The 21915-nt window shown below is 44.2% G+C and overlaps 1 protein-coding gene across 1 annotated transcript; it reads right to left on the minus strand.

The window, feature by feature from the left end:
• Positions 1–17925: 17925 nt before the first annotated feature.
• Positions 17926–21007, minus strand: LOC127776890 (uncharacterized). Its single transcript, XM_052303460.1, has 2 exons — positions 19959–21007; positions 17926–19426 (listed from the first exon to the last, which is right to left on the minus strand). The coding sequence occupies exons 1-2, from the start codon at positions 21005–21007 to the stop codon at positions 17926–17928; spliced, it is 2550 nt and encodes an 849-aa protein (XP_052159420.1).
• Between the last annotated feature and the right edge of the window lie 908 nt (positions 21008–21915).

Genomic DNA, 21915 nt, shown 5'->3' on the forward strand with positions numbered 1-21915 from the left:
ATTTTGCTATAGGACACGCAAAAATTGTGTAATTGGCTAGGAGTCATCGTAAAAACGTGATACTGCCCACAGACACTACAAAAGTTGTGTAATTAGCTGTAGGACACCGGAGGCAATATTTTTTAATTTCCAAGACAAAAGAGAGGAGATAATTTTCCAAATGACCAGATTGCCCCCGGCGTTGCACCATCTAAACCCGACTGGGTCAGGTCGAACCAGACCCAGTCGGAGTCCGCTAATGGGGTTGGGCGCACATGTCGGCGAGGTGGTGGATGGGGCAGCGGCGAGGTTTGCGGCGTTGCTAGCGGTGATGAGGTTACGTGGCCACGACGTGTCAACGACTCCAAGCTTCTGCTCGCCCTCTAGCGTACCTAGCAGTGTCGCATGACTTCACTCTTCACCCCATTGCCAAGAAACTGAAGGGGGATGTTCCATCTCATCCTCCTCCCCTTCATCTTCTTTGTCGTCCGTGGTGAAGACGAAGGCCGTCAACGCCATCGAGTCATGGTCGTCTCTATCTTTTACCCATTCCATCATGTCCATTCCACCTAATCCCACCCCATTTCGTGCAGTGACGGCGTCGGAACGCGACCTCGCCACCGGAGCTCGGGAGCATGCTCCGAGCACCGCCGCCATAGCGACCTCGGTGTTCCGACCACCATGGAGCAAGCCCGGCCAAGCTGTCTCGCCATCATTAGCACCTCGAGCACCTCTTCAAAACGCCCCAAGAACTGCCAAGATCGATGAAGCGAGGAGGAAGATCAACCTTTTCTTCTCCGGCACCGGTCTACCTCCATCGCCGCCAAATCCATCCTCACCGGTGAGCCATTGCCCGATTCCCTATACACATGCCGTCCCTATGACCTCACCATGCTCATGCATGCGATGACCTAGCGGCTCGTCAACCCTTTCGCGCCATCATCATCGTCGTGTCGTGAAGCTCTGCGTCGCCGCCATGAGACTTTCTCCATCGCCATCGAAGTCTGGAGCTTGCTAAACCCTGCATGCGATTCGGTGAGTACTCTAGAGCCTCTAGAAACCACATGCATGTATTCCCTTAGGCTAAATCGAGCTCTAACACGACATGCATCACCATCCCGAACTTGGCCGGTGCCCGTACCGCTAACATCATTGATTCCGTTCACCATTGCTTGCAAGAAGACCACGGTAGCTTCACGTTGGACCCCTCCACAAATTCTCTTTTGACCGCAACCTCATCCGAGCCGTCGTTCACTGCCGGCGACGCCGCAAACCTCGTCGTTGCCCTGCCTCCCGTCCTCCACCTCGCTGACATGTGGGCCCAACCCCATTAGCGGACTCCAATTGCAGGTTTAGATGGTGCGACGCCAGGGGCAATCTAGTCATTTAGAAAATTCTCTCTCCTCTTTTGTTTCGGAAATTATAAAATATTGCATCCGGTGTCCTACAGCTAATTACACAACTTTTATAGTGTCCATGGGCAGTGTCACGTTTTTGCGGTGTCTCCTAGCCAATTACACGATTTTTGCATGTCCTGTAGCAAATTTTGCCAAACATTTAAGCGACTCATGAAACATAATCTTAATCACAACAGAGAATCGGGCAGCTGACACCTATCTTTGTCCCAAAAGAAAACAAATTAAATTAAAACGTGCCTCAGTTAACCAAGCAGTTTCTCTCATCCTCTTGCAATTCCTGGGAACTATATAGAACACATCAGATAAAGAAAAGTCATCTATTTCAACTCATACGTGCCTGAGTTTCCGCATCACATTTGTAATCATAGTTTTTATCGGACAAAGTCACGTACAAATTCTTATCCTACCGCCTCTTACCTAACAGGGCAGGAAAGAGAGAAGAAGCATATATATTTCAGCAAACATGTGAAATTCTGAGTTACTCTGAAGACTGAATTGGTTTGCATGTTCTTGTCAACATATTGGTCTTGTTTTCCTCCATCAACACATGGCCTTCTTTTATCCACGTACGTTCCTTGAATTCATTGCATGTGGATACAATACATATAGGCCGGCATTATGCAGATCGAATGGACTTTTCTAGTCTGAGATCACTGTTCCGACATGGATTGTACGTCCAACAACCGAGATCTGACCGAGAAACAATCGGGTTATTGTGTGTCTCTGCAGCAGTGAGATGATTCTCGGTCAGAACATATTAATTGTTAATTAATTAGTATTTTGATGTGTGAATAGGACTATGGAGGCAAATGGAGATGAAGATTATGGTTTTTACGTAAAACAAGATAGTATTAACATATGATTAATTGAGTTTTAATTATTACAAACTTAAAAAATAGATTAATATGATATTTTAGAGCAATTTTCATATAAAAAGTTTTCGCACGAAACGTATCTTTTAGCAGTTTGAAAGACGTGTCACAAAAACCTTAATCTTCATCCAATTTTGGTTGGAGAAAAGAATCGGACCCTAGCTGTCCATTGTTTATATACCCATCGGTCCCCCATCTCCATCATATCTTGGATATGATCTAATAGGACACAAGGATATGCAACTAGCCATGGTTTCGCGGTCAACGCGCAGTTGGTAGACATATCGGGATATCAGTGATCAGACTAGAAAAGTCCGTTCGTGCATGATGCTACATCTTATCCGTTGACAGGTAAAAACTCGATTACTGTATTATGTATATGGCACCGTATCTGGTGCAAACCAGGGTTGCTGTGCAACCTTGGAAACTCTCAATCAAAACCACAGGATGTTCATCCGATGGCTAGGAATAGAGGTGGGTTACTTTTACACTTAACCGCCCGCACTCATCCGATGCTAACCTCATTTTTTACAAATTCCACCTCGTCGCTTCGTGTGGCCGCCGCTCTCCACCTCGCCGTTCCCTGCGCGCCTAGCTGCGAACGCGTCCCCGCCCAGCCGGCTCGACACCGTCGCCGAGCCCACCAAGCTGCGCCACCTGTCGTCGCTGCTCGCCGCCCCCCGCCCATGCGCCTCCACTACTCCATCCAGCCATGCGCCGCCGGCCCTGCCACGGCTCAGCGGCAGCAGCAGGTTCGAACCAGCGCCTCTGTTCTTGTTCTTGGAGGTTCGGACCGGCGGCGAGACCCTGTGCTCTTCCAGCACTGACGAGCAGTGGACGGATGTGCAACTTCTGAAAGATTGTGACTACAAATATGCAATGGAATTGTGTTCTGTCATTTGATAATGAGATTGAGTCAAGTGGAACCATAAAATTTTCAGGATGACAGATGAACTGTCATACTACTTGTTCTGCATTTTATGCACTTGTGCTAGAGCACAACAGCTTGATACAGGTTTAGTTTCATGTATTGTCATATATTGATGGCAAACATGTCTCAGATAAGAAGCTCTTGCTGCAGTTCAGATTTTGGCAGCATCTGCCGGACTCCATGGCGGCAGCGGCATGGCCGAACTCCATGGCGGCAGCGTCCCGTGACCTCGGAAGGCGCGGGTTGGCGACACCCTCACTGACATGGCGGCAGCGGTGCGGCAAAGGGGCGCCGGCGAGTCGCGGGCGGGCGGCGGCGAATCGCGTGCGCCGTAGAAACGAAACGACACGGGGCGTGCGGGCGGACGGACGCTAGGATTAGGGGGGGATTTGCAAAAAAATAGAATAGCAAAGCTAAGGGCGGGCGGTTAAGTGCAAAATTAGCCTATCTCTATTCCTAGCCATCGGATAAGCATCCTGTGGTCTTGATTGAGAGTTTTCAAGGTTGCACAATAACCCTGGTTTTCACTGATACGGTGCCTATGTATATAGGGTATAAGCTGGTACGAGGATATGCATAAGATTCGATAAAAGAAGAAAGAGACTTGGATCACTAGATTGGATAATAACTGTACTGTTGTTCCAGTTTTAATATTTTTTCCTTTCAAAAAAATCAATTTAAACTTTAAAAATCTATATCTCCCCATCTGTAACTCCGATTGTCAAGTCTCTATTTTTTTCTTAAAAAAAATAAGATCTAGCAATGGAACTATTAATCATTAATATAGTCTTTTGTTTTTAGGGTTTTGTGTGGTTCTCTCTTGTCGTGGGTAGTCGGTGATTCAGATATCATTGCTTAGGCGTCTAGGTGTATTCAAAATAACCGTTTTAAGTATCTCGTTGAGGGAACGGAGGGTACACCTCATGGCGCTAGAACTAGCAAGGGACCCCTGACTAGCGGCACTAGGGTTGCTCCTAGTGTGGATACACTACTCGAATTGATTTTTCCAGATGAGACCCCCTCAAAACTGCAGGCAGGTCATAACTGCTCCTGCATGCAAAATCGCTCTCTCGGAAGCGGTTCTAAGATCGCATGCAAAAATCTATTTTCGCAAGTGGCCTCTTAATAGGCCCGCCTATGATAATAGGTACATTATCATAGGTGGACCTCTTAAGGGACCATATGCTAAAATAGATTTTCGCACGCAAGCAACATGAAGAGCAAGTGGCCCCCATGCGTATGCGCACTATTTTTTCCCGCACCCTTTTTTCTCCTTGTCCTCTCCACCACGTCACTCGTCGTTTTCTTCTCTTCTCCTCCAGAACCACATCTCTTTCCCCTTCCACTCCCACTCTTCTCCATCACTCTTCTGCCAATCCCTCACCTCATCTCTTATCCTTCCCCTCTCACTCTCTTATCTTCTTGACTGCCAGCAGCTGAGCTGGAGACAGTGGCCTCATGGGTGGGTGGCTGAGGCGGAGATATGACCTCGCAGGCAGGCGACAGCTGCACTCGGAGGGAATGGCCTTGGGGCCGAGCAGCACCGGGCGCGGATCCGGCCACTCTCATCCTCAGGAGTGATGCCAGCATAGGGATCCGCCGCGCCCATCCTCAGGAACGACGCTGACGCGTGGATCCGGCTGCCTGGGGACGGATCGGCCGCCCCCACCCAAAGGAGCAACGAAGGCATGCGGATCAGCCACCCCCGTCCTCGGGAGCGACAGTGATAGGCTTAGGCGGCAGGAGCGAGTGGCAACACCAGTGGTGGCTGTGATGATGATGATGATGACAAACTATGGTTTTGGGAGAATGGGGAGCTAGGGTTTCGGCTAAATTTGTTTTTTTGGACTTTTAATTTTTTTTCACCAAAATTATTTTCTCATGCAGTCGGCATAGGTGACTGTTTATTTTTCTTAACGACATTACTAGAAATATTCTTGGTATATTTATGGTTACAGATATGATCCGCAAGTGCACGGATATACCATTGTAGCATTTCACCCGGGAGTAATCCAAGGTATCGTCTTTATTTAATCCTAAGAGAAGATATGATAAGAGAGTACTAGCTAATAATTTATATATTATTTGTATACACCAAAGTCTATGCAGGGTTAATCAATTCAAAGGGTAGGATAAGGTTGACACACGAAAGAAAGAACCAGGGTACTCTTCACTTAAATATATTCTAGGATAAGTGGAGAAAGAATAAGAAAAGAATCATTCCTATACTTCTTGTATATAGTTAATTTAGTTCACACTTGCTAGTATACAATCATGCAACCAATACCCCCTAACTATGACCTCCTGGTGTTTTGAGAGACCACCCCTGATTGCCGAGTTCCTTTCGACAAACCGCCATGGCCATTTGACCAACAATGAATATGATGGAATACCCATACCAAGAAAGTACCTTAGGATTATATACTAACATGGAGGAATACCCGTACTGAGCTGTCACCATCAGCGTCCCACCTCTACTGACCTTCAGCATATAACCCCAATTAATGGTATCTAATAATCTAAGCACTGCACTTACATTACTAATTAAATACTACTTCATATCGCTGCAGCAGACATAGAGCAATCATAGAAATGAACATTAAATCCACCACCAATACGTATCTCTAGTAAGGTAGCTACACAATTATATCGAGACAAGTACGAACTAAAGTCGGTACTCGAATAATATGAATTAAGTAAAAGACCAAAATTATATAATGAAGTATATTTTATTAATACTATAAGTCTTACAAAAGAAGTAAGATCTACTAGAGCCATACCCGAAATCTCCTAAAGATTCGAATTCTAAGAAAACTACGCTATCCTACTCCACTTGCACTAGAGCAATAAACTAAACTTAAGAGAGAGCTTTTTGATTTTCTTATTGAGTGTGTGTTGAAGTGAATGGGGTGAGCTCCTTAAATAGGCTGAGAATGACGGTTATAACGGTTGGAATTGCCGAAATACCCTATAACCGTCATTGAGGAGCTTGAGGAGCGTCCACGTGGAAGGCTAGGATGAGAGGAGCTAGCTAGGGTTCGGCCGAACCTGGGCCAGCCCCTCTGGCCCATAGTTTTGGCCTGGTTACACCTTGTTGGCTTTATGCTCTGTGGTAGGGTAGTTGGGCTTATTTGCAGGTGTTAAAATGGTTTTGTAAGTCCATCATCTCAAAATTCTGCCACTCGACGGAGGGCGATTGATTGTTCAGTTATTTTCCGTCGATTTTCCTCCATGCTATGTAAAGTTCTCTGTAAATAAATAATAGTCCAAGTACAAGTGGAGATAGATTATTCTTCAAATAAAATAAGCATGCAAGCATAACTAATTCTCCTTTATTTTGGATATATTGACGGTCAAAATTGGTCTATAACGACCGTCAACAGTGATTGCATGCGAAAATCTTATTTTTGCATGCGGTTGGGCTGCCTGCATGGAAAAATGTTGATTTTCACAGACACCTGGGTGCAGGTGAGCCGCCCAGCCTCATGGAAAAACCAGTTTTGGCTGTCTAGAAAAATGATTTTCGTACTACTCATAAACAATTACCGTGCTCATGCAAGGTTAGGCTCTGAGCGGCTCTGAGCAATGTAGTAACTTCATCATATGCTAGCAAATCAGGTACCGTTTGATATCATGTGACATGGATGCTAGTTTGTGTCATGTGGGTATAGTGCACAATCGCTCACTACTAGGAAATCAGACTTATGCAACGGCTAGAATTCGTTGCAATATGCCCAAAACCGTTGCAATAGGAGAAAATGCAACGGATTTTTGTCGTTAGGGCTTGTGGCGCAAAACTCCGTTGTAATAGGGTTTTTACCACTTGATCACTTTGCCGTTGCAAATAAAAACTTATTTTGCAACTGAATGAACCGTGGCAATTAACAGATAATGCAACGATGGGTTGGTGGTAATAAAACGTATTGCAACGTCAGATGTCGTTGCCGTAGGAACTAGTCACATCGCAGCAAAGCATGGTAATAAGTGCTTTTGCAATGCCAAAACATGTATTACAACGGGCCTCAAATATGGTAATAGGTCGACATTTGTAATCAGCAATTCGATCAGCGGTCAAGGAACTCAATCGAAGTAGTACGAGGATTTTTCTGGTCGTCACATGAGAGGGAGAGTAGGAGCAGAGGAGGGGAAAGAACGTGGAGCAGCAGAGGAGGATAGGGTGGAAATCGACCTCAAGGTTCCACGGGTAACTAAAGAGGTAACTTTTTGCAGAGAACAGAAGAAAACTTAAACAAGACTATTTCTCTTTTGTCTAGTGTTGCTGTTCCGAATTGTTCAATTGATCCACCATTCATGCAAGAGTACTGATGGCCTCGGCAAACAATGGAAGACCGCAAGCAAATCAAGAAGATAGTACACTTGATCACTGCACAAATGCTATTTGCTCGAAAACAGATTTACTGATTATAGACATGCAATAATCTAGACAAATGCTACAGGACAGATTTGGCACTCTCTTGCATCTGATCTTAATCTCTATGAACAGAAACATTTGATGCTGTCACTTATAAAACCAAATTATGGAAACATGGTAACATATACACCTTCACGTGTAAAAGCAGAATATACTTCTGTATATGAAAATTCAGCATATGCATATTAATAAATGGTGTACTACAGTCTACATAATTTTAGATACATTACTAAATAAGAGAGCACAGTACAAATATACAGGTACATTATTCACTACCTGATTATTCATTTGGAAATAGAAACTAAGTTTGCTAGACATAATATTTTCTGGGAAACAAAGATAACCTTAATTCTATAAATGTTGTACTACAGTCTACATATTCAGAAACAGAACCTGGGAAAAGAACATGGCCCTTTACTTATATAAACCGAATCTGTGGTCAATATACTGACTTAAACACTGAACATCTTAATCTAACAGATCTACTACCCCGCATGCCCTTAACGAATCAAGAAGGCGTCATTTTCCTAATGCACAGACAAGTAAAAATATATGGAGTGAAGTCCTACCAATTTACCATCAGAGATAAAAAAAAGGTTAAAAAAGGTTAATATTTATAAAAAAGGTTATAAATATTCCACCATATATGCGGCTCCCTGCAATTAGGAAAATTTGTAGATTAATAACAAGAATTGCAGCGTTTAACACTAAAAATTGATAGGAAGTATATTAATGCAATTATGATAGATCTGAACAGATATACAGTTGAAGAAAACAACATTTTAGCAAGATTAACCTTACTGTTGTGCATCGCCAGCCAAGGGCAAACCGAAGAGACTGGCACCTAAATACATTTGTGCCATTGCAAGCTCCAACCTGTTTGGTACATTGGTTATATCAGCTTTCGAAACTTGTGGCGATTGTTAAGAACGGCAACTTGAAAGCACATGATAAGCACAGCTTTAAATCCATCAGTTAACCAAAACAGTCAACTCGCTGGCTGGTTGCAATCCCTGCTGCTCGGCCGTCAGTCAATCGATCCTAACAAAAGGTAAATCTAGTTACCTAATCAGCAGGGTTAGCAGCGGATATTTTGGAGATCTAATGAATTGCCTAAAAAACAGTTAAATGCCAGAATGTTATCTAAAGAAGTAAATGAAAGTATCAATTGAGGAGGCAGTACATATGACAATTGTCAAATTGTGAGCAGAACTATTAGATGACTATCACCTACTGACTATAAGTGCTACTTTCAGATTCAGCATACGCAGGTAATGTGTTTGCAACCAGCAAAGTGATCTCCACTTAACATTTTGTACGTTGCAGATCTGCAACGGTTATCTGCACACATATTTTACTTGGCTGTGTATGCAATCTATCAATCATGCAGGGGCGAGAGAGAGGGAGGGAGGGATTTGCACAATTAGTTCGTCATGCACTTGCCTCCAATGAAGGGTTGGTATAATGCACGATCTGAAAGACCACCACCTAATCACAAACAAAACCTCAGCAAACACATTCAAACATGCATATAAAACAGTGAAAATGGTCAACCTACTGTCCCATCCCATGAAAACGCAATAATAAGAAACATTGCTTGCACTATAAACAATACTGCTGCTTCAAACCTTTATATCTTGAAAAATAAAAAAGCTATGACTGAAAATATATACATTTTGAAAATCTACAGATCAATACATATCAATACCTACAACTTTTATGTAGAAAGCATATTTTTATTCTACCATTTAAATGGTCTAATTTGCGCTTGAAAGCAGGCTTCAGAATCTGTCCAGAATTTCAGAGGGTACATACAAAAACAACTATATCTGGAGTTCTACTCATCCGATCAAAGTGTACTTTACCAATATGGAAAGCTCAGAGAAAACTCTATAACTTTTCCTATAGGCGGCCTAGCTGATTCCGCTGTTTAACCCCTCCAAAAACAGTTTAATCTACTGTTATACAGATTATGACATAAAAATAACAGGTATACTTAAAAAAAATTCATATCACCAAAACCACTTGAGATTAAATATCGCCCTTTAGTCAGAAGATAGATCTAAATATTATCCACAACTTTCTAGCTATATAGTTTCATAGATAATATCATTTAGACCTCCGAAACTTAAAAAAAAAACCGAAACACTGTAAATCTGCCGACACCCAGAACAGCCAGATCGAACGGGGAGAGTTTAGTACGAACGTTCGTGGGAGACGAATCTCGCAAACCGTTTCGATAGCGTTAGGCTTCGAAAATCATGTAAATCTTGTGCCTAATAACGATTTGCACCTACCTATTTTGTCGTTTCTCCTTTATGTGATAATCAAGTCCGTGAACATTTTATCTTTTTTCCATGTTTGTGTTGATTGGACTCTTTTGTTTTTAGAAAATATCCACTAAAATTTCTAATTGTAGATATAATTTATATAAAAATTCTATATATATAAAATCTATATATAGAGATTTAAATACACAAAGTTTATATACATAAAATCTATATATATAAACTTTTTATATAAAAAGTCTACATATAAAGGGTATCCAAAAGTCTACATGTAGAAAGTTTCCATTAATAATAATAAAAAAACTACATAGGAAGAAAGGTAATCCCCAAAAAAAAACCGGAGTGAAAAAACAGAAAAACGCTATGAGTTACAGGAGAATAGATCACGTAAAAGAGGAAATGGGAAAAGAAAACTTAATCACATTAAAAGTGGAAACGGAAAAAACGGAATCAGATAAACACCCTTACCTATATTGGTGGAGAAACCATCTTTGATCGGTCGACCAAATTCCACAATAGTCTCGGTTCCATTAAAAACCGGGACTAAAAACGATTTTTAGTCCCGGTTAAAAAAATTTTGATCTTTAGTCCCGGTTAGTAACTAAAGATGATTTTTAGTCCCAGTTCATCCCCTGTCAGATGTGTGTCAGGTGGCCGAGGATCTTTAGTCCTTACCACTTTAGTCGCAAAGATCAATTAATCTTTAGTCCGGAGCAAAGATCGGACTAAAGATTGATCTTTAGTCTCGGTTGGAGTTATCAACTGGAGTAAATATTTTTCTCCCACATCTGATCGGTTAAGTCCCAGACAGATATTTAGATAAGATTGGATCATCCCCTCGCTTCCTCTTCTCAGATCCAACCCCCTTCCTCCTCCCCTCCTCTCTCTTCCTCCCCCTCCTCCCCTTCCTCCCCTTCCTCTTCTCCTCCCCTCTCCTCCCTCCCATCAGCCGGCCCTTCCTCCTCCTCCTCTCTACTCCCTCTTCCATCAGCTGGCCGGCGGCGGGCAGCGGCGGCGCGTCCGCGCGGGGTAGGATGGCGGCGGGCGGCACGGCCGAGCGGGGGGAGGCGGCGGCGGGCAGGACATAGGAAAGTCTGAAAATTCAGATATTAGAAAACAAAGAGCACTTACAGCTAGGAAAGTGATATACATTAGTTTCTCAAGACTAGATGCATCTTAGTGCTACGGGAAGATCGATTTGTGACTTCCTACCTATGCAAAATTCAGAGATCGATGTGTGACTTCCTACAGGTACACTTGCTCAGAGATTAGAAAGCAAATAACACATTTCAGGAAGATCGATGTGTGACTTGCTACCTATGCAAAATTATGGAGGATAAGCACAATGCAAGTCATCCAGGCCACAGATTTAAAGGTACAATTGCTCATTTTAGTACATATGCACTCCAAATTCCAACAATCAAGATCATGTGAGAGGGGTGATATCTCCTGGTTACATAATTTAGAAATTCATAGGTGAAAAAAACACTGAATTTTTTAATTGTGTACATAAAACACAAGTTGTTGTCTTGACAAGCACACGGTATGGTGACTTTGTGCCTCCTCTTTCATAGTCACAAGCAGTATAAGGAGTCCAATAAAACATTACAGGCAGACCATAGTGATGACTACTGTCGATTACTGCAGAATTTATGTTTGAGCAAAGTCAAGCTGAGTGCACTGGTACATGTTACAGAATCAGAATTCCTCTATACATGCTTTGTTAGTACAGAAGTACGAAGTAGAACACAATGTCTCTAAGAGTAAAACACAATATATGTACATGAATTGATCATACAAATGCATATGTATAGAGAGAGCATTAAGTGTAGAGTAGAAGAAGAATGAAAAATCACAGAACATGAACCCAAGAAGATGACATAAAAATCATAGGCATCCAGAGTGATGATCCCCTTGGACATTTCATAAAATCCAGAAAATAAGCTCATGGTGGTGCACATTTTTCATGTCACATATTCATCTACAGAGAATAAAAAAAAGAGCACTTTCTTCTTCTTTTTTTTTTTTGGGAAAAGAGCACTTTCAACCAAGATATGCTCCAGTTAAACAAAATGAGATGCATTCTCTCCCTGTAATGCCTGCTCCACCTCCTTGAGCTCCAATGCCTAGATTTGACATCAGGCTTTCTACGACCACCGTTGTGCCCGCCCTCGCCCACTGTCGTCGACCGCCATCGATGTGCCTATCCAGCTCGCTAGCGCAGCTGCCTCACCCACTTCCATGCGAGTATGATGGTGTGCACGTTGGCTGAGTAGGTTTGGATCTGAGAGATCGATGGGGACATTGAGTGAACGATGCTGCTGCTGGGAGGGGATTGAGGGCCTGTTTGGGGGAGTTTAAGATTCTGAGAAGCAGTTGCTGAGAAGCTAGCTGGTGAGAATCTGGAGAAGCAGGGAATGCTTCTAGTTCATATTCTAGATTCTACAAATACAGATTTTTAGAATCTAGGTAAAAAGATGGACTGTTTAGGGGAGCTTTTGCTAACTGGAGATTCTAGGAGAAACTGCAGCACTAGAAGCTCCCCCAAACAGGCCCTGAATCTAGATAGGATGTTCTTGTAAAGTACTCTTGTTGTAGGGACCGTTTTAGAAATATGTGAGGCAGATGCGGGCGGTGTTTTGCAAAATGCACATCGAACCGGTGGGGTAGTGGGCGCAAGCTATCCTGGACGTCGGGACACTATGCAACGGTGCAGATTACAATTTCTAAATTTGCAACACTTGATACGTTTGCACCCGATATGTTCTCGAGAAAGAAAAGGAGAAAGGGAAAGAAAAAGAATTAAAGTAAGACCCAAAGTGGTGCCCACTCTCTTGACTCCTCTCCGGGGGCCCTTTGACTTGAAAACCTATTAAAAGTCTATATCTTATTCCTCCTTCGCCAAACTTCGGGCCGAAGCCTGCAAACAGCACCCTCTACACCAAAAGTCTAGTCCACATCCCTCCTTGGCACAGGCTCCTTTCCACATCCCTGGCCGACCTCCTTCATCTATGGGCTAAGGTCCAAGCTCGCCTGAAAAAAGTCCAAATTATATCCTATCACGCACTCACAGCCAAGATATAATTTGGGGGTATTCCTTCCAAATCTAATTAAATCATTTTTCCCAAATTCCAGAAAATCCACTAATATTCAGGAATTCATATCTTGGAAAGCGTAACTCCGCTTGGGTCCATTCAACTTCCAGAATTTCTCTAAAATCGAGACCTATCTAATGGCACTATTGGTTTCTGTTGGTTAGTACTTTATTTGGAGGATTTGGATGTTTATCTTTTATTGACCGCGTAATGGATATTCCAGTTATTTAACGAACGTGGATTTCTCGAAGATATAGGACTCTAAAAATGAGGCAAGTCACTATGCTCCCCTCCTTAAGCATGTTGATCCTATCTTTATAAACGTGTTGATTACAAATAAAATTACATGCTATTTATAAAACTGCGTAACTAAACTTGAATGTAACCCACCCTTGATATTGCTACCTTTATATATTTGTATATCCTTGTTGCCTGAGTCTATTGTTTATGCGTAGTCAATTATTGACATTGCTTAGCAATTGCTTATATATATAGAAGATTGTACACTCCATACTTGTGTTATATGGATATGGATGTGAAATCACTCGGTGTGAGTGATTAATGGATTACGGGTGGAGACATGAGTGCCACCCGCAACACAAAAACCTTTTGCGAAAACCAAAACTTAATAAAACAAAACAATTTTAGCTGGGGCCGCATGGATAGAATATGGGTGGTTCTATAAAACGGCTAGTCGCTGACTGTGGTCAATTAAGGACCGAGTTAGGAAGCTATATAGGAAACGAACCGAGTATAACCGCAATTCTCAAATGGATAGACCCGATGGACTAAGAAATTCTCGTGGGGCGGCACCCCAGTCATGGTGGTTTTCTACGAGAATGATGATGTTGTTGTGATGCAGTGTTGTGATGATTGTTGACGCGCGAAACCTAAAATGCACCTAATTATATATGTGATGTAACTACTTGGTATCCCGGGAGCGCCAGGACTCCCCTCATTGCAGGCTCGAGGTAGGGTTGGTGTGCCGGGGTGCAATGGGGGTACATAGTCCTTGGAGCGGGTGCCGCAAAGCAAAGGTGACCGAAAAATCGGACTGTGACAAGTCTCATGTATTGGGACTAGGCTCATGTGTTGGGTAAGTCATTGTGTGCGGGATTAAAAACGTACATCCACTGCAGTATGAGTAAACTAATCTATTCGAATAGCCATGATCACAGTTGATGAGCGCCGAGACTTATAATACTCTTGACTAGCCTCATAAGTTTTAATATTGCTTAGATTAAAAATGGAAAGGAATGTCTGACCTTACCCGATGAGTGGGAAGGTCGATATGGTAAAGATGGTATAAAACTGGATGCGATGGTAAACCTGACGAAGTGAGGCTTGGGGAAGGTGGATGAACCCTCAATGATTAAAGACAACTTCAACTTAACATTGTTTTCAGTTTAAACAGCTAAGTCATAGGTTCATGAAATGAATTGTGAAAACTAGCTTTATGCAAATAAACCAAGCCATCCTTGAACCCCCGTGTGCACTAAATGCATCCTGTAGTGGTGGCTTGTTGAGTACGGTTGATACTCACCCTTGCTAAATTTAAATCTTTTAGAAATGAGTTGGAGTCGACCATACGTATGCTATGCTGTTGAGAAGGTGTTGAAGATGGTGGAGTAGGGATCTAGGTTCACTAGTCGTTGCCTGTGGAATAAGATGGGCTGCCGCTGCTTCGCTTCCGCTATCTTACACTACTAGAAAAATGATTTTTCATGGCGTTTGGGAAAAATTTTTGCTGGCGGCTACGAGATAAAACCGCCATCGAAAAAAATAGGGAGGATGGGGGGTCATGGGCCGCCAGCAAAAACCTATCTTCGCTGACGGTCGCCTTAAGCTGGCCGCCAGTGAAGATATGGTATTTTCGCTGGCGGCCCTCTTAACTTGACGCCAACGAAAACATCAATCTTCACTGGCGGAGTGATGACGTTGTCCGCCAGCAAAAATAAACCTATTTTCGCTGGCGGTAGAAACAGTGTTTTGCACGGTATTAAAATCGAGTCTCGTTAAAATCCTACCAACCCGGCCTCATTTTCTCCGCCTCTCTCCCTCTTTCTATCCTTCTCCTCCTTCGTCTCCTCCTCCCTCTCCATGGGCAGAGGCGGCGCTCAGGCCGGCAGTGCTCGGCCGGGAGGAGCTTGGGCGCGGCGGGGCTCGGGCGGGAGGGGCTCGGGCGCGGGCGGCGCTCGGCCTGGAGGGACTCGACGGATCCGGCCGCCGTAGGGCCGCGGGCGGTGGATCTAGCCGTGGGAGGGGCACGTGCGGCGGATCGGGCCGCGGTGACCCTACCCTCCCTCCCCTCCCTCTCTCAGATCTGACGACGACCTTGCCTTCTCTCCCCTTCAGGCGACGGCGGCTCCCTCCAGCCTCGAGACGCACGGCGGTTGTGGCGGCGACAACGATGGTGACGGGGGTGGATCCGGTGGTGCGATGGTTGGAGACCGGCGACGCCCTCCCTCCCCTCTTCTCCGATCCAGCAATGGTTGGAGACGGTGGCGGCAGCAACCTCCAAGGTCGCCGGCAATGATGTTTGCATGTTGAAAGTGCTATGTGACAAATCGATGCAGATATTTGGATGCTGTGAGAAATTGATGTTTCAATGTTGATATTTGGATGTTGATGTGAATGTGGACTGGATTTAAATCTGCCCTTAATGTGGATTTGAAAATTGAAAATGCAGCTGGTTTCTGAATGTTTTTGCTGGCGGTTAGAGGGTATTTGGAATTTGGTTAATTTTATTTTTTTTCCTCGAAATCGATTATCGCTGGTGGCTAGCATAGCACAACCGCCTGCAAAATTTGATTATTGCTAGCGGTCCTCATAAGGCTGCAGCCAGCGAAGATATTTTTCGCTGGCGGCTATCTTCAGCGGGCCGCCAGCGAAAATACATTTTTGCTGGCGGCTGCCTTAAGACAGCCGCTAGCGAAGATATGTCTTCGCTGGCGGTCGATAACTGTCAACAAAGAACTTGATTTTCACTGGCCTTTGGTTTGTGGCGGCTCTAAATTCCGCTAGCAAAAATCTAAAATGGCAGCCACGAAAGATAGTTTTCGTAGTAGTGTTATGTACTTTGTTTGGTATTTTGTAATGTACATGACCATGCTTATTTGGGTCCCATATGGGCTAACCCTTGTATTATTAATATGCTGTAACACATGTATAACGATGTCAGCTTGTGATATTCAACTGTGCCATGTGTGTATCACCTACTGATCCAGAGAATGATATTGTATGACATATGGGGTTTTCAGTGTACAAAACCAAGGGCGCACAATCGACCATGATGGTTGATGGATGACCATTACATGGTCTGAAATTTTGTTTGTGTGAATCGGGATTTCTAATAGCTACATAGATCAAGCTTCTCAAGTGGAAGAAGTTTATTCTTGAGGCAATGGATAGCTCTCGGAGCCGAAGAAATACAGATATCAGATGGGTTGATGCTTGATGGATGAAGAAAGTGAAAAGAAACTAATAAAGGAGCTGAGAAAAGAGTTGCCTCATGACAACCATTATGAGCTAGTGTGATGGGCAGGTTGAATTCTATTGCTGCTTCTCTGCTTGTAGGTTACATCATTGGAGTTTTCCCGAATGTGTGAACTCCTGTAAGGTGTAATTTATCTAGGTTATATTTAGTTGCAACTACTAAAAGATGAGGTGGGTAAAGCTAAATACTCGTACTTCTCCAAAACTATCCATTACCCACATATTTGAATATTAGAACTTCCAATAAAAACTTAGAGCACAGCTAGAGAAGGTGGATCAGAACTACTGATAACAGTGAAAGGAAGCCCAAGAGCATTGACCAGAACTTATGATCTAATCTCTCGGCCAAAAAGAGAACTTTGGCTAGAACCTTTGGCTATAAGTACTAGAACATCTGGCCCACATTATGTACTTATACCATTTTCCCATCTGAGTATAGTGCATGGTATATCTCACTTAAGATCAAACATATTTTGAGCGCTTGGACACCAATTCAGTCCTTCAACATGAACCCTCTTAATAGTACAAATTTTCTAAGACTCAATTTCAAAATGAAAAGGAATTTAAATTATCTTGAGTCCTTTTTACTTCTTGCTTTAATTTTGTAGGGGTTCTCCGCGACATAAGAAATCCATCGTCAGGACTAACACCTGTACTTTAGCTCAATGCGTCATTAATACCTTAACTGTCCTGTTATTAATCATCCAAAACCCACTAGGGCCTAGATGCACTTTTAAGGGGTGGCTGTTGCTAGGGCATGTGTTGCCCATGAAGTTGCCCATTGCCCTATGGGAGTCAACTAAGGGGAAAGCAATATTCCTTTATCCCCAAATATTATCGTAGAATAAACACTAGCTCAACATAGTTGCTGAATTATATATACTCCCTCCAGGATGCAAATAATTGTCATTATGGACAAGGATATACGGTCTCCAAGAAATAACTCTGACCATTATACGTATGGTCTCCATGTAATATTCTAGAAGTTATCCATAATCAATTTTTAAAGTTTAAAAACATTCTTGTCCAAAGCGAAAATTATTTTCATCCTAGAGGGAGTATTAAACATACAAGTCCAACACTAGAACAAGAAAGAATCTGACAAATCTACCTTGATGGCTCGATCGAATAGATGTAGAGACAAGGATGCTTAAGAACAAAGATGTAATAGATAGAGAAAACAAACCATAGAAAATGCCCATATATAAGCACATAGCATTTGTGTATAACAGATGAAAAATGTTATATAAAGATATGGATATACTTATTGGCATGGATAGACATAGAGGAAATTAGGAGAGCACAAGCGTAGAAAAGTAGAAAAAATAGAGAAATTATAAACCTAGTAGTACATTAGTACATCATTTGTTTGATAGTACAGCTAGTATGTAGAATTACTGGGCTGAAAATGCATCTCACTGAACAGCATTGATGGATGGATGGAGTCCCACACAGATCCCACCCACCTGATGCAAGCCATTACCTAGTACTTGAGACTCAGGATCCTTAGAAGCAACACGATGGTTGGCAACCTGGCTCAACTTCGATAGCATAGCATGGATTGCAATGTAGCCTAGAACAAATATTGCCATCGCGATGACATATCCAGATGTGTCCCAATCCCTACTAGAGCCAGTACCATAGGCTACCAGGAGTCCAATCATGTCAAGAACAACTGTCGTGTTCATTGCCTTCAACAACCACTCGTTGACATTCAGTTTTAGCGACTCTGGCAACAACAAGATGATGACAATGATAGACGCCATGAAGGAAGTGGAGTTACTGTAGAAGAAGGCGCGATACCGTAGCCTTTGCATGTCATGCAAGACCGGGTCACCGGCGGCATGGCCAGCACTATCATTGCTCTGCCACATGCCACCTGGTGGGTGCAAGCCGGCCTGGTAGGTGACACTCGCTGCTAGAATCCCCAGTAGCATCAGGTTCTTGCGCTTGGTGTACTGTTTACGCTTGATGTCATTCGTATCAGGTACTTCCGCTTCATTTGTTGTCTTGTTCTGCTTGCCCTGAGATTTCCGGTGCACCACGAATGCTACAAGAAGTAAGACCAGAAAAATGAATAGCAAAACGAAGATATATATGGATGTCCGCATATGTTGTGAGCTTCCGGCGGCATAGGCACCCATGAGACCAAACATGCCAGCCACCATGCAAACGGAAAGCGCATAGCTATGAATGGCTGGCCTGTACAAATTTGGATTGATCAAGAGTATGATAAGGGCGATGGATGACATGAAGCTCGTTGTGTTGCAATAGAAGAAGGCTTTGTATCGGCGTGGGTGGTTGCTAAAGAGGACTGGGTGGCCTGCTTTGTAACCATGCTTTTCATCATTGTCTTGCCAACAGCCGCTTGGTGGGGTTAACCCAGCTTGGTAGGTGATGGTTGCGCATAAGATTGCGAAAAGGAGCAATCTCTTGCGCCTCTTTTCCAACAGTGCATTGTCTTCACCTAGCGTGCTGCCATCATTGTGATCTAGTGTGAAGAACACGATATGGATCACCACATACACCAGCACTGCACCAGCTATGGCCATGACATTTATGGAGGTGCTTGCATCCCGGCAACTACCTGCTGCATATGCACCCATGAGCCCAAATAGATCCAATATCATGGCTGCTTCTAGTGCATGGCGCTTAAGTAAAGACTTGCTTTGCACCAGGATGATGGCAAGTAAGGATGCCACGAAGGCAGTTGAGTTGAAATAGAAAAATGTCTTGTACCGCCTAGCATTAATTGTTAGGAGAATCGGGTCACCAGGCTTGTGGCCGTCCTTGTCATCTTGCCAATAGCCACCTGGCGGGTCAAGCACAGCTTGGTAAGTGATGGTCGCTGCCAGAGTGGCAAGCAATAGAACAAGAGAGCGAGCCTTCTCCAGAGCTTCGTTCAGTAGCTTCTCCCTAGTAATTGAAACCAAAGAAAGGAAAATGGATGATTGTCTAATAACAAAACATAAAATTAAATACGTGAGTGAGCTTTTTTACATATTTTGGGAAGGTAGGGAAAGGTACCGTCGTTTACTAGTATGCCTAGGAAACACTATACCATTCCTTTAACGGAATATTATACGTTGACGTCAGCATGATACAGTATGTAATAGACCTGATAACTATGATACCAGACTTGATATAACCTGGTACTAAGGTTATACGGTACACAATACCTAATACCATACACAATACATGTAGGTACCAGTGTATGTACTACGTATGTCAATATAGATTTACCATCCAACACTATTGATACGGTAGCACTAAGGAGGGAGGTATTAGGACATGTCATCATGGATTAACATTAAAAATGATCGTACGTACTTTTTCAAGAACAGTAGATCAAATAAACACTAAATAATTTTGTTTCACACTGAGACTTAGAATTATCAAACTCTAAGATCTGTAAAATGAAATATTCTCGTGAGACGACGATATATACCTGTCATCATTAGCCTGGGCTAATTCTCGGGCCGGTTGCCTGAGATGATATCGCCGTTCTTTCACCGAAGAATACATCCCAGCAAGCTTCTCCGACATGCCGGTGTTGCTAAGTGCGCGCGCGGCGCACGCAACGACGGCCAGATGGATGGCGATGTAGGCGAGGATAGCGCCGATCAGAGCTACCACGTAGGCGGTGGTGTGCGCCGCCCTGGAGCTCCCGGCGGCGTAGGCCCCGACGAGCCCGGCCAGCGAGACGAGGACGCACCCGTACAGCTCCCAGGCGCGCACCGTGCCGTCGCGGAGCTTCCGGTCGAGGAGCAGCACGATGACGAGCAGCGACGCGACGAACGCGGTGGTGTTGCAGAGGAGGAACGCCGTCAGCCGTGCCGGGTGCTGGTCGCCCATGACCGCGTCGCCGGCGCGGTGGCCGTTGGCGGTGTCCGACCAGAAGCCCCCCGGCGTGCTCAGGCCGGCGACGTACGTGAGGCTCGTGGCGAACGTGGCGAGCAGCAGGAGCACCTTGCGCGACTTCTCCTTCACGACGTGCTCGTCGCCGTCGTGCTCGCCGGCGGGCAGCGAGGCGAGCACCACCTGCAGCGCGACGTAGACGACGACGAGGGAGACGAGCACGACGGTGAACGTGGTGGTGGTCCTGTCCCGGCACGTCCCCGCGGCGTAGGCGCCCATGAGGCTGACGAGGTCGAGCACCATGACCGCGCGCAGCGGCATCACGGTGACCCGCACGTTCCGCTTCTCGTGGAGCACGGCGAAGAGGAGGATGAGGACGATGACGACGAGCGACGACACGAACGCGGTGGCGTTGCAGTAGAAGTAGAGGAGGTAGCGGCCGTTGTAGTGGTCCCTGATGACGGGGTCGCCGGCGAGGTGGACGCCGTCCTTCGCGTCCGACCACACGCCGCCCGGCGGGCTGAACCCGGCGCCGTACGCCACCGTCGCCACCAGCGTGGCCAGCAGTAGGAGGTACTTCCGCAGCGTGTACTCCCATGGCTGCTCCTCCGCAACATTCCCGGGCGGCGGCGGCGGCATTGGCGAAATCTTAGTGAGCTCAAGAGGAAAGATTGATATGGCTTGTACACTTGTACACTTTGAGCTGGACTCATGCACCCACCTCCAAATATATAGACAGGAGAGAGTAGGGGTGCTCTGCTAGTGCGCAGCTGACCGTGTGGGAAAAAAAATTTACGTGGCAGTGTCGCACGACGCTTCTTGTGCGACACCGTGCGAAGTGGCGATGTGTGTCCTGCTGCCGCCTACATAAGACTTTTCTTTGAGCCGAACTCGTGTGGATGGCAGCAGGACACACGTCACTAGTTCATAGGGTGTCGTACGAGAAGCATCGCGCGACACTGCCGTATAGAATTTTTTTTTCCGATCGGGTGCGGGTGTGGGCACGCGGGCCGTCTGCAGGGGAGTGGACTCTCGAGGGAACATCCGCTTCTTATTTGCATGTCATCCAAATGGTTGTAGAAAACTTAAAAAAAATCAACTACTTCCTCCGTTTCAATGTAAATCATTCTAGCATTTCCCACATGCATATAGATGTTTTAACATCAATATGCATGTGGGAAATGCTAGAATGAATTACATTGTGAAACGGAGGGAGTAGATAGATTAATACGTAGTACTCCCTCCATTTCATATTATAAGTCGTTTGACTTCTTTCCTAGGTAAACTTTGTTAAGTTTAACATTGAATATATTTTGATAATATGTTTGTTTTATGTTGAAAATACTACTATATTTTCCTATAAACTTGATCAAATTTAAAGAAGTTTGACTAGAAAAAAGTCAAACGACCTATAATATGAAACTGAGGGTATATCACTCTAAAAACATACAAGTTAAAATTTAACTTCTACAAGTTGTAAAAAAGCAAATTATAAGATGCTTTTTTATTGCAGTCAAATTTGTTTTTCATTGCAGCTTGTATAAGTT

This window comes from Oryza glaberrima, chromosome 6 (assembly GCF_000147395.1).
Source record: "Oryza glaberrima chromosome 6, OglaRS2, whole genome shotgun sequence".
Lineage (NCBI taxonomy): Eukaryota > Viridiplantae > Streptophyta > Magnoliopsida > Poales > Poaceae > Oryza > Oryza glaberrima.